At 44.6% G+C, this 17,376-nt stretch overlaps 1 protein-coding gene across 2 annotated transcripts in view; it reads right to left on the bottom strand.

Moving 5' to 3' along the window:
- Window positions 1-17,376, bottom strand: part of ITGAM (integrin subunit alpha M) — a 72,658-nt gene that overhangs the window by 44,425 nt on the left and 10,857 nt on the right. For both annotated transcript variants that reach the window (XM_003807498.6, XM_008959646.5), the window contains exons 6-12: window positions 16,994-17,124; window positions 16,086-16,231; window positions 14,547-14,700; window positions 12,372-12,522; window positions 11,324-11,397; window positions 11,019-11,148; window positions 9,958-10,100 (exon numbers count right to left, since the gene is read on the bottom strand). In XM_003807498.6, the coding sequence (XP_003807546.2) occupies window positions 9,958-10,100; window positions 11,019-11,148; window positions 11,324-11,397; window positions 12,372-12,522; window positions 14,547-14,700; window positions 16,086-16,231; window positions 16,994-17,124 (929 nt within the window). The remainder of the gene's footprint in view (window positions 1-9,957; window positions 10,101-11,018; window positions 11,149-11,323; window positions 11,398-12,371; window positions 12,523-14,546; window positions 14,701-16,085; window positions 16,232-16,993; window positions 17,125-17,376) is intronic.

Genomic DNA, 17,376 nt, shown 5'->3' with positions numbered 1-17,376 from the left:
CTGCCTTTCTGTGGGTGCCCCTCCCATTTGCTCTCATAACTCCCAGACTGTCCCACTTTAAGCATCTATCACCCTTGATGGTAATGTGCGTGTACTTGTGTGGGGTGGGGGAGTTGACCAGCCAGCCTTCCTCATGTGGTCCTGACCACACACCGAAAACAGAGAAGTGGCATCCAATCCACACTTGACTTCCCGTAATTCCTCTACACTTTTTTCCCCACCCCATCCCTTATACATGTCAGGCATTGACACCATCAATGGCCAGTATGTGTTTAGAGAGACCACGTGAAGAATTTGACTATTGGCAAAGAATTATGACAAGCTGTTCAGGTATCAGGAGAAACTGGTTTCATCCCCATACAATGCATTAATTACAAGTCAAAGAGAACCACCGACAAAAATTTTAAAAACACACAGAACTATAGGCAGACACGAAAAATGAAGTACCTGGGAACACAGCTAACCAAGGATGTAAAAGTTCTCTACAAAGAGAAATACACTGTTGAAAGAAATCAGAGATGACACAAATAAGCGGAAAAGTATTCCATGCTCATGGATTGGAAGAATCAATATTGTTAAAATGGCCACACTGCTCAAAGCAATTTGCAGATTCAATGCTATTTGTATCAAACTACCAATGCCATTGTTTACAGATAGAAAAAACTATTCTAAAATTAATATGGAACAAAAAAAGAGCCTAAATAGCAAAAGCAATCCTAAGCAAAAATAACAAAGCTGGAGGCATCACACTATCCGAATATGAGGCTATGGTAACCAAAACAGTATGGTACTGGTACAAAGACAGACACATAGACCAACGGAATAGAACAGAGAGCCCAGAAATAAAGCCACCCACCTATAGCCACCTGATCTTCAATAAAGACTATGAAGCAAGCAATGGGGAAAGAACTCCCTATTCAATAAATAGCGTGGAGATAACTGGCTATCCATATGCAGAAGAATGAAACTGAACCCCTTCCTTACACCTTATACAAAAATCAACTCAAGGTGTATTAAAGATTTAAATGTGATTAAAGACTTAAATCACATGGATTAAAGATTTAAATGTGAGCCCTCAAACTATTAAAATCATAGAAGAAAACCTAGGAAATACTTTCTCAACAGCAGCCTTGGCAAAGAACTTTTGGCTAAGCCCTCAAAAGCAACTGCAACAAAAACAAAAATCAACAAGTGGGAACTAATTAAAGAGTTTCTGTAGAGCAAAAGAAACTATCAACAGAGTAAACAGAAAACTTTCAGAATGGGAGAAAATATTTGCAAACCACATCTGACAAAGGTCTGAAATCCAGAATCTATAAGGAACTTCAACAAATCAACAAGCAAGAAACAAATAACCCCATTAAAAAGTGGGTAAAGGACATAAACAGACACTTCTCAAAGGAAGACATACAAGTAGCCAAAAAACATTTGAAAAAGAAAGTTCATTATCACTAATCACCAGAGAAATGCAAATCATAAACCACAATGAGATACCATCTCACACCAGTCAGAATGCTATTATTAAAAAGACAATAACAGATGCTGGTAAGGCAATGAAGAAAAAGGAACGCTTATACATTGTTGGCTGGTGGGAATGTAAATTAGTCCAGCCACTGTGGAAAGCAGGTTGAAGATTTCTCAAAGAACATAAAACAGGGCTACTATTCAGCCCAGCAATCTCATTACTGGCCATATATCCAAAAGAAAATAAGCTGTTCTATCAGAAAGATACATGCTCGTATGTTCATCACAGCACTATTCACAATAGAAAGACATGGAATCAACCTGGGTGTCTATCAATGGTGGATTGGAAAAGAAAATGTGGTACATATACACCATCAAATACTACGCCACCATAAAAAAAAATGAATCACATCCTTTGCGGCAACATGGATGCAGCCGGAGGCTATAATCCTAAGTGAATTGACACAGGAACAGAAAATCAAATACTGCATGTTCTCACTTATAAGTGGGAGCTAAACACTGGGTATACATAGACATAAAGATGGGAATGATAGATACTGCAGACTACCAGATGGAGGAGCAGGAGGTGTGGGTTGGAAAACCACCTATTGGGCCAGGCGCAGTGGTTCACGCCTGTAATCTCAGCATTTTGGGAGGCCAAGGCAGGAGGATTGCTTGAGCTCAGGAGTTCAAAACCAGCCTGGGCAACGTTGCTTGAGCTCAGGTGTTCAAAACCAGCCTGGGCAACATAGTGAGACCCTGTCTCTAAAAAAAAAAAAAGAGAGAGAGAGAAAAGAAAAGAAAAAGAGAAAAGAAAAACCACCACAGGTACTATGCTCACTACCTGGGTGATGGGATCTGCAGCCCAAACCTCAGCAACATGCAATGTATGCATGTAACAAGCCTATACATGTACCCCAAATCTAAAACTTGAAATTTTTTTTTTAATAGAGATGAAGTCTCGCCCTGTCATCCAGGCTGGAGTGCAGCGGCATGATCCCAGCTCACTGCAACCTCCACCTCCCAGGTTCAAGTGATTCTTCTGCCTCAGCCTCCCAAGTAGCTGGGATTAACAGGCACACGCCACCACGCTTGGCTAATTTTTTTTTTATATTTTTTATTTTTAGTAGAGACAGAGTTTCACCATATTGGCCAGGCTTGTCTCAAACTCCTGACCTCAGGTGATCCACCTGCCTCAGCCTTCCAAAGTGCTGGTAAGGGAGGAGACCACCCCTCATGTTGTCTTATGCCCAATTTCTGCCTCCAAAGAAAGAAGAAGTAAAAACTAAAAGGCAGAAATTAAATCCACAGGCAGACAGCCCGGCGCTGCACCCTGGGTCTGGTTAAAGATCAACTCATGACCTAACCAGTTATGTTATCTATAGATTCCAGACATGGTATGGAAAAGCATTGTGAAAATCTCTGTCCTGTTCTGTTCCGTTCTGTTTACTGGTGCATGCAGCCCTCAGTCACGTACCTCCTGCTTGCTCAATCGATCACGACCCCCTCACGTGGACCCGTTTAGAGTTTTAAGCCCTTAAAAGGACAGGAATTGCTCACTAGGGGAGCTCAGTTTTTGGAGACGTGAGTCTTGCTGTAGCTCCTGGCTGAATAAAGCCCTTCCTTCTTTAACTCGGTGTCTGAGGGGTTTTGTATGCAGCTTGTCCTGCTACACTGGTATTACAGGCATGAGCCAACATGCCCTGCGTGAAATTTTTTTTTTTAAAGAACTACAGGCAGAGGAGGTTCCAAGATGGCTGAATAGGAACAGCTCCAGTCTACAGCTCCCAGCGTGAGCGACGCAGAAGACGAGTGATTTCTGCATTTCCAACTGAGGTACTGGGTTCATCTCACTGGGGCTTGTAGGAGAGTGGGTGCAGCCCACAGAGTATGAGCCAAAGCAGGGTGGGTCATCGCCTCACCTGGGAAGTGCAAGGGGTTGGGGAATTCCCTTTCCTAGCCAAGGGAAGCCATGACAGAGAGTAAGTGGAAAATTGGGACACTCCCACCCTAATACTGCACTTTTCCAATGGTCTTAGCAAATGGCACACCAGGAGATTATATCCCGCGCATGGCTCAGAGGGTCCCACGCCCACGGAGCCTTGCTCACTGCTAGCACAGCAGTTTGAGATCAAGCTGCAAGGTGGCAGTGAGGCTGGGGGAGGGGCGTCCACCATTGCTGAGGCTTGAGTAGGTAAACAAAGCGGCCAGGAAGTTCGAACTGGGTGGAGCCCACTGCAGCTCAAGGAAGCCTGCCTGCCTCTGTAGACTCCACCTCTGGGGGCAAGGCATAGCTGAACAAAAGGCAGCAGAAACTTCTGCAGACTTAAATGTCCCTGTCTGACAGCTTTGAAGAGAGTAGTGGTTCTCCCAGCACGCAGCTTGGATCTGAGAACAGACAGACTGCCTCCTCAAGTGGGTCCCTGACCCCCAAGTAGCCTAACTGGGGGGCAACTCCCAGTAGGAGCCGACTTACACCTCATACGGCTGGGTGCCCCTCTGCAACGAAGCTTCCAGAGGAAGAATCAGGCAGCAACATTTGCCGTTCTGTAATATTTGCTGTTCTGCAGCCTCCACTGGTGAAACTCAGGAAAACAGGGTCTAGAGTGGAACTCCGGCAAACTCCAACAGACCTGAAGCTGATGGTCCTGACTGTTAGAAGGAAAACTAACAAACAGAAAGGATATCCACACCAAAACCCCATCTGTATGTCACCATCATCAAAGACCAAAGGCAGATAAAACCACAAAGATGGGGAGAAACCAGAGCAGAAAAGCTGAAAATTTTAAAAATCAGAGTGCCTCTTCTCCTCCAAAGGAGCGCAGCTCCTCACCAGCAATGGAACAAAGCTGGACGGAGAATGACTTTAACAAGTTGAGAGGAGAAGGCTTCAGATGATCGGTAATAACAAACTTCTCCGAGCTAAAGGAGGATGTTCGAACCCATCACAAAGAAGCTAAAAACCTTGAAAAAAGATTAGACGAATGGCTAACTAGAATAAACAGCACAGAGAAGACCTTAAATGACCTGATGGAGCTGAAAACCATGGCATGAGAATTACGTGATGCATGCACAAGCTTCAGTAGCCAATTCAATCAAGTGGAGAAAGGGTATCAGTGATTGAAGATCAAATGAATGAAATGAAGCAAGAAGAGAAGTTCAGAGAAAAAAAGAATAAAAAGAAATGAACAAAGCCTCCAAGAAATATGGGACTATGTGAAAAGACCAAATCTACGTCTGATTGGTGTACCTGAAAGTGACAGGGCGAATGGAACCAAGTTGGAAAACACTCTTCAGGGTATTATCCAGGAGAACTTCCCCAATCTAGCAAGGCAGGCCAACATTCAAATTCAGGAAATACAGAGAACACCACAAAGATACTCCTCAAGAAGAGCAACTCCAAGACACATAATTGTCAGATTCACCAAAGTTGAAATGGAGGAAAAAATGTTAAGGGCAGCCAGAGAGAAAGGTTGGGTTACCCACAAAGGGAAGCCCATCAGACTAGCAGCTGATCTCTCAGCAGAAACCCTACAAGCCAGAAGAGAGTGGGGGCCAATATTCAACATTCTTAGAGAAAAGAATTTTCAACCCAGAACTTCATATCCAACCAAACTAAGCTTCATAAGTGAAGGAGAAATAAAATACTTTACAGACAAGCAAATGCTGAGAGATTTTGTCACCACCAGGCCTGCCCTAAAAGAGCTCCTGAAGGAAGCACTAAACATGGAAAGGAAAAACCAGTGCCAGCCACTGCAAAATCATACCAAATTGTAAAGACCACCGATGCTAGGAAGAAACTGCATCAACTAACGAGCAAAATAACCAGCTAACATCATAATGACAGGATCTAATTCACACATAACAATACTAACCTTAAATGTAAATGGGCTCAATGCTCCAATTAAAAGGCACAGACTGGCAAATTGGATAAAGAGTCAAGACCCATCAGTGTGCTGTATTCAGGAAACCCATCTCACGTGCAGAGACACACATAGGCTCAAAATAAAGGGATGGAGGAAGATCTACCAAGCAAATGGAAAACAAAAAAAACCAGGGGTTGCAATCCTAGTCTCTGATAAAACAGTCTTTAAACCAACAAAGATCAAAGAGACAAAGAAGGCCATTACATAATGGTAAACGGATAAATTCAACAAGAAGAGCCAACAATCCTAAGTATATATGCACCCAGTACAGGAGCACCCAGATTCATAAAGCAAGTCCTTAGTGACCTACAGAGAGACTTAGACTCCCACACAATAATAATGGGAGACTTTAACACCCCACTGTCAACATTAGACAGATCAACGAGACAGAAAGTTAACAAGGATATCCAGGAATTGAACTCAGCTCTGCACCAAGCGGACCTAATAGACATCTACAAAACTCTCCACCCCAAATCAACAGTATATACATTCTTTTCAACACCACACCACACCTATTCCAAAATTGACCACATAGTTGGAAGTAAAGCACTCCTCAGCAAATGTAGAAGAACAGAAATTATAACAAACTGTCTCTCGGACCACAGTGCAATCAAACTAGAACTCAGGATTAAGAAACTCACTCAAAACCGCTCAACTACATGGAAACTGAACAACCTGCTCCTGAATGACTACTGGATACATAACAAAATGAAGGCAGAAATAAAGATGTTCTTTGAAACCAATGAGAACAAAGACACAACATACCAGAATCCTGAGACACATTTAAAGCAGTGTGTAGAGGGAAATTTATAGCACTAAATGCCCACGAGAGAAAGCAGGAAAGATCTAAAATTGACACCTTAAAATCACAATTAAAAGAACTAGAGAAGCAAGAGCAAACACATTCAAAAGCTAGCAGATGGCAAGAAATAACTAAGATCAGAGCAGAACTGAAGGAAATAGAGACACAAAAAACCCTTCAAAAAATCAATGAATCCAGGAGCTGGTTTTCTGAAAAGACCAACGAAACTGATAGACCGCTAGCAAGACTAATAAAGAAGAAAAGAGAGAAGAATCAAATAGACGCAATACAAAATGAGAAAGGGGATATCACCACCAATCCCACAGAAATACAAACTACCATCAGAGAATACTATAAACACCTCTACACAAATAAACTAGAAAATCTAGAAGAAATGGATAAGTTCCTGGACACATTACACCCTCCCAAGACTAAACCAGGAAGAAGTTGAATGTCTGAATAGACCAATAGCAGGCTCTGAAATTGAGGCAATAATTAATAGCCTACCAACCAAAAAAAGTCCAGGACCAGACGGATTCACAGCTGAATTCTACCAGAGGTACAAGGAGGAGATGGTACCATTCCTTCTGAAACTATTCCAATCAATAGAAAAACAGGGAATCCTCCCTAACTCATTTTTTGAGGCCAGCATCATCCTGATACCAAAGCCTGGAAGAGACACAACAAAAAAAAGAGAATTTTAGACCAATATCCCTGATGAACATCGATGCAGAAATCCTCAATAAAATACTGACAAACTGAATCCAGCAACACATCAAAAAGCTTGTCCACCATGATCAAGTGGGCTTCACCCCTGGGATGCAAGGCTGGATCAACATATGCAAATCAATAAACATAATCCATCATATAAACAGAACCAAAGACAAAAACCACGTGATTATCTCAATAGATGCAGAAAAGGCCTTTAACAAAATTCAACAGCCCTTCATGCTGAAAACTCTCAATAAACTAGGTATTGATGGGATGTATCTCAAACTAGTAAGAGCCATTTATGACAAACCCGCAGCCAATATCATACTGAATGGGCAAAAACTGGAAGCATTCCCTTTGAAAACTGGCACATGACAGAGATGCCCTCTCTCACCACTCCTATTCAACATAGTGTTGGAAGTTCTGGCCAGGGCAATCAGGCAGCAGAAGGGAATAAAGGGTATTCATATTGTCCCTGTTTGCAGATGACATGATTGTATATTTAGAAAACCCCATTGTCTCAACCCAAAATGTCCTTAAGCTGATAAGCAACTTCAGCAAAGTCTCAGGATATAAAATCAGTGTGCAAAAATCACAAGCATTCCTATACACCAATAACAGACAAACAGAGAGCTAAATCATGAGTGAACTCCCATTCACAATTGCTTCAAAGAGAATAAAATACCTAGGAATCCAACTTACAAGGGATGTGAAGGACCTCTTCAAGGAGAACTACAAACCACTGCTCAATGAAATAAAAGAGGACACAAACAAATTGAAGAACATTCCATGCTCATGGATAGGAAGAATCAATATCGTAAAAATGGCCATATTGCCCAACATAATTCATAGATTCAATGCCTTCCCCATCAAGCTACCAATGACTTTCTTCACAGAATTGGAAAAAGCTACTTTAAAGTTCATATGGAACCAAAAAAGAGCCCACATTGCCAAGTCAATCCTAAGCCAAACGAACAAAGCTGGAGGCATCACGCTACCTGACTTCAAACTATATTACAAGACTACAGTAACCAAAACAGCATGGTACTGGTACCAAAACAGAAATATAGACAAACGGAACAGAACAGAGCCCTCAGAAATAATACCACACATCTACAACCATCCGATCTTTGACAAACCTGACAAAAACAAGAAATGGGGAAAGGACTCCCTATTTAATAATGGTGCTGGGAAAACTGGCTAGCCATATGTAGAAAGCTGAAACTGGATCCCTTCCTTACACCTTATACAAAAATTAATTCAAGATGGATTAAAGACTTAAATGTTAGACCTAAAACCATAAAAACCCTAGAAGGAAACCTAGGCAATACCACTCAGGACATAGGCATGGTCAGGGACTTCATGACTAAAACACCAAAAGCAATGGCAACAAAAGCCAATATTGACAAATGGGATCTAATTAAACTAAAGAGCTTCTGCACAGCAAAAGAAACTACCATCAGAGTGAACAGACAACCTACTGAATGGGAGAAAATTTTTACAATCTACCCATCTGACAAACGGCTAATATCCAGAATCTACAAAGAACTTAAACAAATTTACAAGAAAAAATCAAACAACCCCATCAAAAACTGGGCAAAGGATATGAACAGACACTTCTCAAAAGAAGACATTTATGCAGCCAACAGACACATGAAAAAAATGCTCATCATCACTGGCCATCAGAGAAATGCAAATCAAAATCACAGTGAGATACTATCTCACACCAGTTAGAATGGTGATCATTAAAAAGTCAGGAAACAACACGTGCTGGAGAGGATGTGGAGAAATAGGAACACTTTTACACTGTTGGTGGGACTGTAAACTAGTTCAACCATTGTGGAAGACAGTGTGGCGATTCCTCAAGGATCTAGAACTAGAAATACCATTTGACCCAGCCATCCCATTACTGGGTATATACCCAAAGGATTATAAATCATGCTGCTATAAAGGCACATGCACATGTATGTTTATTGCGGCACTATTCACAATAGCAAAGACTTGGAACCAACCCAAATGTCCATCAACGATAGACTGGATTAAGAAAATGTGGCACATATACACCATGGAATACTATGCAGCCATAAAAAAGGATGAGTTCATGTCCTTTGTAGGGACATGGATGAAGCTGGAAACCATCATTCTGAGCAAACTGTTGCAAGCACAGAAAACCAAACACCAAATGTTCTCATTCATAGGTGGGAATTGAACAATGAGAACACGTGGACACCGGGTAGGGAACATCACACACCGGGGCCCGTCGTAGGGTGGAGGGAGAGGGAAGGGATAGCATTAGCAGATATACCTAATGTAAATGACGAGTTAATGGGTGCAACACACCAACATGGCACATGTATACATATGTAACAAACCTGCATGTTGTGCACATGTACCCTAGAACTTAAAGTATAATAAAATAAAAATAAAATAAAGAACTATAGGCACCATATCATGGGTGCAGTCCTATTTCAGGAATTTGCAAGAATGATTTTGACTAGAGAGTTTTGCCTCACTCACTAGTTCCCACATAATATGTGACCATGCTGCTTTTGCAGGGGTGATATTCAAAATAATGAACAGCTGGAGCTGCACAGGTACTGAGCAGAGGCGTGGCTGGAGCAGATCCTAGAGGGTGTGTGAAGTGTCCTGCCTGACCTCATAGTTGCTGGATCATGGGGAAGCCCACAGAGACTGGGGAAGCACCAGAGTGCATGGGTGAGGGGGAATCCACCATTTATCAATGAATACGGAATTGTTTCAATATTTTATTAACTAACATGGCTATCCTGGTTATATACGGGTTGAATACCAGCTCTGAGTACAGAAAGACCCATAGAGAGCTCTGTACAGGCAAGCATTGTTATTTATCATTGTTAAAAAAGCTGAGGACACAGCATTCACAAATGCTAAGCTGATCCCACAACTCCCCAGCTCACAGCCCCCAAAGCCTCCTTTACAAGAGGGCCATGCATGTCATCTGAATGCCCCTCCTGGAATCTCTAAGACCCCAGGGCGCCTCTGTTTGCACATTCATGCTCCACAAACCGCACTCACCTGGGTGCCCTTGACATTAGCGTTGGACTCCCACATGCCAGTGTTCTGCCTGAACATCGCTACCAGGCCGATGTGCTGATATCGAGGTGCCCCCAGAACCAGGCTTTGCACCCGGTTCCGTAAGATGATGGCGGCAGCATAACCTGAAGGTGGGGGTCTGAGAGGTGAAGTGCATTCCCTGCCCCCTCCTCCACCATGCAGACCCACCCCTTGAGTAGGGGCACTGGGGCAGCCCCACGCTTGCTGTGTTGGGGTAACTGATCCCTATGCTATATTTCTCTTTAAGAACATAATTACAATTCAATTTAGAAGTTTCTGGCCGGGTGCGGTGGCTCACACCTATAATCCCAGCACTTTGGGAGTCTGAGACAGGCGGATCACCTGAGGTCAGGAGTTCCAGACCAGCCTGGCCAACATGGCGAAACCCGGTCTCTACTGAAAATACAAAAAAAGACCAGGCACGGTGGCTCATGCCTGTAATTCCAGCACTTTGGGAGGCCGAGGCAGGTGGATCACCTGAGGTTGGGAGTTCGCAACCAGCCTGACCGACATGGAGAAATCCCATCTCTACTAAAAATACAAAATTAGCCGGGCATGGTGGCGCATGCCTGTAATTCCAGCTACTCAGGAGGCTGAGGCAGGAGAATCGCTTGAACCTGGGAGGCGGAGGTTGTGGTGAGCCAAGATCACGCCATTGCACTCCAGCCTGGGCAACAAGAGCGAAACCCCATTTCGAAAAAAAAAAAAAAAAATTAGCCAGGGGTGGTGGTGCATTCTTGTAATACCAGCTACTCAGGAGACTGAGGTAGGAGAATCGCTTGAGCGCAGGAGGCAGAGGTTGTAGTGAGCCGAGTGCCATTGCACTACAGCCTGGGCGACAAGAAAGAAACTCCACCTCAAAAAAAAAATTGAAGTTTCTGTCTTTAAAGCTATCCCAAGAGACTAATAGCTAGTATCCCATACATATGTATCCCATTCATTCAAGACCCAGACATCTATGCTAGTTGACTTATGCCAAATCCTCACCCCTTCTTAGAGTAACCCTTGCCCTCCCCACTTACCCAAGTAAGCATCATTCATGTCTGAATCCACTCTGGTCATGTTGATGAAGGTGCTTTTCTCCTTTGATGTATATAGAAAGACTCCACCAGCCCAGTCATAGCTCCCCACAGTGCTCAGCAAGGGGCCATTCTGGGAAAGGTGTAGAACAGGGTTGATGAGGAAGGAAGAAGGGACAACCGCTGCCCCTCACAGAGCTACTTCCCAAGTATCTATCACAGAGAAGAGTCCCCAAACCCCCACATCTCTCCTATCTCTTCTTGCTACCCCCTGCCCCACCCCCGCAATTTAATGAAGGGCCACTTACAGAGGTGATGGCAGCGCTGAAGCCTTCCTGAGACATCTCATGCTCAAAGGAGCTGCCACTTCCTGTCTGAGTACCTGTAAAGAGGAGAAGTTTCTATATTAAAGAAAGCAGAAGGCCGGGCATGGTGGCTCACGCCTGTAATCCAAACATTTTGAGAGCCTGAGATGGGCAGATCACTTGAGGTCAGGAGTTAGAGACCAGTCTGGTGAACATGGTGAAACCCCGTCTCTACTAAAAATACAAAAATTAGCTGGGCGTGGTGGTATGCGCCTGTAATCCCAGCTACTCGGGAGGCTGAGGCAGGAGAATCACTTGAACCTGGGAGGCAGAGGTTGCAGTGAGCCAAGATCGCACCACTGCACTCCAGCCTGGGCAATAGAGCAAGACTCAGTCTCAAAAAAAAAATAAAAAGAAAAGAAAAGAAAGCAGAAGAACCTAGAACAGGTACTGAAAACCCAAGTGCTCTGGTGGCCACAGACAAAGGAGACTCCGACAGGATCTGTGTCAAGCTGGACAGCATACGTCCCTCTTAGAAGGATGGCAGCCATTCACCTCCAGCAACATCCTGCCAAGTGGGAATGCGGTCTTCAAGGTGTCTAATCTTCCAGCTTTTCAAGATAAGCCATAAACCCAGACTGTATATGAAATCCCCCAATTTCTAAATTCCTTTTATTCAACAAACATTTATTGAGCACCTTCTGAGTACCAGGCACTATTCTAGGCAATTGGGATACAACAGAGAACCAAACAGACGACAGCTGGCAACACATCCAAATTTTTGTTAAAATACTGGGTGGGATTTGACTCCCCCATACTCCAATTTACCAGCCTATAGCCAAGATTTGCAAAATTACAGATAAAAGTATGGATTCTTTGACTTCAAAGGAATTGACCAAGTGAGGCTGGGACTGGGAGCTGAAGGAAGTGGAGAGAGTTGATGCTGGGGGATACCAAGGGTCAGGAAGGTCTGGATTCTAGAGGGGACTATGTGTTCTGGGGTGGGGGGCTGCCTCTGGAGCTGCTCTGGGAACACAGATGCCTGACTCACCCTCGATCGCAAAGATCTTCTCCCGAAGCTGGTTTTGAATGGTCTTCAGAGCCTCGAAGTTATTAACCTGGAACACGTGATCACGAGGTGGCTTGGATGCGATGGTATTAAGCTCTTGGCGGGATTTCTCACTGCGGAAGGCATCTCCCACCTGTTACCAAGGAACAGAGGCAAAATCATGGTGTGAGGCTAGCAGTATCATCTAGCAAAGACAATTCTGCAGGAAACTAGTCTGAACCATTATTTATCAAGTGAGGAAATGCATCAGAAGGTCCCTGGGACAGGGTTGCCAGGTATAGTTGGGCAGGTTGTACACTGCACAAGGCACTGTGCCAAGGAAGCAAGTTGGGGCAGAAACCCGGCTGCTGATCCATCTGCTGTGCCACGTCTCCTGGTATGGAGCTGACCTCCCCCTAGAGGAAGGGGAGCCTTTTTCTTTATATGAAGGTATGTCCTACGTGCCAAGGCATGTATCCATGGTGATATCGCTTTCTGTGTCATGCAGGTGCTGTAGTAGTTTGATTACACTGATGATCCTGGCTCCTTGCCTCTTCCTGTATCCAAGCCCTTTCCCCCAGCACTCTGCTGTGCCCTCCTGCTCTTGGTGGAGTCATCTGCCCCCTTCATTGCCTCTGGGCTCAGACATGAGTCTTGCTTTAGCCCATTGTATACAGAGCACCCTTGACATAACTGACTCCATCTTAGAAAAAGGCTCCATTCTATATTTCACAGGGCACTTTGCCAACAAGGATAAGGTCGTTTTAAACAAATTTTTTAAATAGGCCAGGTGCAGTGGCTCATGCCTATAATCCCACACTTTGGAAGGCCAAGGCGGGCAGATCACTTGAGGTCAGGAGTTCAAGACCAACCTGGCCAACATGGTGAAACCCCATCTCTACTAACAATACAAAACAAAAATTAGCCAGGCATGGTGGTGCATGCCTGTAGTCCCAGCTACTCAGGAGGCTGAGGCACAAGAACTGCTTGAACTCGGGAGGTGGAGGTTGCAGTGAGCCAAGATCATGCCACTGCACTCCAGCCTGAGCGATAGAGCAAGACTCAGTCTCAAAATAAATAAATAAATAAATATAAATAAATAAAATAAACACATAAAGACTACATCCAACCAGATAAGGATGCAAACAAGCACATTCGTCTCTGTCTGTTCTCACCAGACAGCTCTGTGACTAGAAGAGATCAGGCCTTCAGCAGCTCAAAGCAGCTGTTGGAACTCACACCTCGCAGTCGCTCATGATGAGAGCCTGGCATTTGCTGCTGAGGGCTCCGCCGCATCAAAGACTCTGCCTTGCAAGACTAACAGGACCCTTGGGCCCAGACCAGGAGTCCTTTTCATTCATCCTTTCTCCTCTTTCTTTTTCTTCTGATGTTAAATGTTACTTTGTTTGCTGTGGAATGTTTAACCTATAACTTATATATTGATTAAGTATACTATTATATATGGTTTGCAATATTGACTGACTTGTGGGTGGCTTGAGCCAGAGTGTCTGAGGGAACAGGATGCACTAAGAAGAACTGCCTCCTTGGGAATTCCATGCAGCTTGTGGTGTTTGTGATTGAAATAGCATCAGTGAAAGATGTTGTGGAAAAACACAAACCTGCATGGACCTGGTTATCGCTAACCTTGCACTGCTCGTGACACCCATGGATGTTATCAAACATGATGCAGAGGCGTAAAAAAGCACTTGCAACATCTCCACTGTTCTCTTGCTCCCCTGCCTTCACCATGAGGACATGCCCAGGCTAGCCCTGGAGAATGAGAGCCAGGTTGCCAAAGGGCCAAGTCACCCCAGTGGTTCCACCCAAGGCCATCTGGTCCAGCAGATGACATAGCTGGCAACCCTCAGAAACAGAGAGAGCCTGGACAAAATCAGCAGAGCAGCCTGCCAACCTGTAGCTAATGACAGTGAGGAAGGCCATTGAGACCAGAACTCTTGGCAGGCTGACCCACAGGCTTACTTATTATTTTAAGCTGCTGAATTTTGGGATAGTTTATTACACAGCATTGATGTGGCAACAGATAGCTGATACGGTGTATATGAGCTAGCATTAGCTCTCATGTCACTTTGATTTTAATAATATTTGCAAATTGAAGGGAGGATGGATCCACATAGAAACCCTCCACAGAAGCATCAACCTGAGAGCTGCATTCCCTACCCCAATGACATAGCGAATGACTCCCTCTCTGTCTGCCTCAGGGATGACGTCCTCATATCCCAAGGGATCGCCAAACTTTTCTCCATCCGTGATGACAACTAGGATCTTAAAGGCATTCTTTCGGGCTCCGTTGGTGATGTTAAACAGCTCTCGTCTGTGCAGGAAACAGGAGGGACAAAGTCAAATGCAAGTAGATGACACGCTAATTTTTTTTTTTTTTAAGAAATAGACACTCACTCTGTTATCCAGGCTGGAGTGCAGAGACACAATCATAGCTCACTGCAGACTTGAACTCCTGGGCTCAAGTGATTCTCCTGCCTCAGCCTCCTGAGTAGCTGGGACTACAGGCATGTACCACCACACTTGGTTCATTTTTTTATCTTTTTAGAGATAGAGTCTCACTATGTTGTCAATTGGTCTCGAACTCCTGGCCTCAAGTGATCCTCCCACCTTGGCCTCCTAAAGTGCTGACATTACTGGTATGAGCCCCTGCACCTAGCCAGAGATGCTATTAACATCAGAAAGGAAATGTCAGCAGAGTCCCAGACACAGATACAGCTAGGCGAGGTCTCGGAGGGGCTCCGTCTCCCCTGAGACTTAGCACTGAGATGCAACTGCCCCGAGACCTGGAAAAGCAGCAGGGAAGGGAAAGGAAGCCTTCACGGTTTTTGTTTTTATACTTTCGCATAATTTGGGTTTTTTAACTGAGTATTATTACTTTTGAATTTTAAAAATATATATATTTATGGCTGACACCTGTAATCCCAGCACTATGGGAAGCCGAGTCAGGTGAATCACCTGAGGTCAGGAGTTCAAGACCAGCCTGGTCAACATGGTGAAACCCTGTCTCTACTAAAAATACAAAAATTCGCTGATGGTGGTGGTGGACGCATGTAATCCCAGCTACTCAGGAGGCTGAGGCAGGAGAATTGCTTGAACCCGGGAGGTGGAGGTTGCAGTGAGCCGAGATCAGGCCACTGCACTCCAGCCTGGGTGACAGAGTGAAACTCTGTCTCAAAAAATAAATAAATATATATATATATATATATATATATACAAACACACACATATATATATACACACACACACATATATATATATACACATACTTAATTGGCCTTCAGGAAACCTCTCCCAGAGCACTGCACCAGCTCCCCAGCCCCTCTAGGACTCTCCAGTGCTTCTTGTACTTCTGTCCCAACCCCATCCTTGCCTCTACACCCACCTCAAAATCAGAGTGAACTTCCCAAAATGAGACATGGGGATATCTCACCACAGGCTGTAAAGCTGCCTTTGGCTCCCTGGCCTGAGCTGATCTTTGTAGCTTCCCTCCAGACACCTTTCCCTCACTTCCCCACTCCACTCCCACCTTTCACTCACGACTTGTCCTTTGATGAACACACCACGCACAGCCTCCCCACCTCTGCCGGTGGGGAAGCATCCTCTACCACCCCTGTCTAAACGGCTCCCTTCATCCATCAAAGCCCAGCTAAAAGTGTATCCTCCTCCCTCCATCCTAAGGGAAAAGGGGAAGCTTACACCACTTTGCGGATGCCCGTGGCCGTGTGTGTCCGCCCAAGCAGCTGCGTTATTGGCTTCACCAGTGATCTCGGGTTAGGGTTGTTCTGGAACTCTTTGAAGGTAAAGTGAATCCGGAATTCTTCAGAGTACTGCATCAAAGAGAACTGCGGAGGGGGCGGCTGGTGTGATGCTGGAGAAGGTGCCCCCGCCCCTCAGACATCTCCCAGCAAGCTCCATGAAGATCTTAAACACTCCACTCTCCAAATTCCTCCTCTGCGCTGCCCCTAATCCCCTGCCTCACCAGGACGGAGAGCTGCCAGCAGCTCCCATCTCTCCTCAATACTAGAACACGGCCAGCGGCCGGGAGCAGTGGCTCACACCTGTAATCCCAGCACTTTGGGAAGCCGAGGCGGGTGGATCACCTGAGGTCAGGAGTTCGAGACCAGCCTGGCCAAAATGGTGAAACCCTGTCTCTACTAAAAATACAAAAACTAGCCAGGCGTGGTGGCATGCGCCTGTAATCCCCGCTACTCGGGAGGCTGAGGCAAGAGAATTGCTTGAACCCGGGAGGCGGAGGTTGCAGTGAGCCAAGATCACACCACTGCACTCCAGCCTGAGCGAAAGAGTGAGATTCTGTCTCAAAAAAATAAGAAATAAAAATGAAAATAGAACTCAGCCAGCAATGACACGTGGGCTTCATCTCCCATGCCAACCTTAACAATTAGAGCTGCCCGCTTTATAAAAGGCTGAAAGAATGCTGAGGCTGCATCCAACAGAGCAGAAAAGAGACTCAGGAAGGCAAGCCATAATCGATCGTCAATTTGGCAATGTCTGCAGTTGAACTGGGAGGAGAACATGGTGGCCCGGTTGCCATGTATCTTCCAGCCCCGTGTGGGCTCTTCCCTAACCTACCCATGGGCCCTCACCAAGGTTTTGGACTTTTTTAATTGCTCCATCACAGTTGAGACAAACTCCTTCATCCGCCGAAAGTCATATGGGTTGATGCTACCAGAGCCATCAATCAAGAAGGCAATGTCACTATCCTCTTGAGGACACCCTGGGGAAGGGGAAAAAGAGTATGAATCAAGTAATTTGACACTTGGTGTTTTGGGTTTTTTTGCATGTCAGCCCTCTGCTGAACAATGAGAATATAGGACCCCGTCTCTATAAAAAAAATAGATGTTAAATATATATATAAATTATGTATAATATATATATAATTTTTAACGTGTGTGTATATATATATATATATATATATATATATATATATATATATACACACACACGTTAAAAATTAGTCAGGCATGTT

The sequence above is a fragment of the Pan paniscus genome, chromosome 18, assembly GCF_029289425.2.
Source record: "Pan paniscus chromosome 18, NHGRI_mPanPan1-v2.0_pri, whole genome shotgun sequence".
In the NCBI taxonomy this organism is placed as follows: Eukaryota; Metazoa; Chordata; class Mammalia; order Primates; family Hominidae; genus Pan; species Pan paniscus.
Note: the sequence above shows the minus strand (reverse complement) of the source record. Positions and strands in the feature narration are given on the sequence as shown.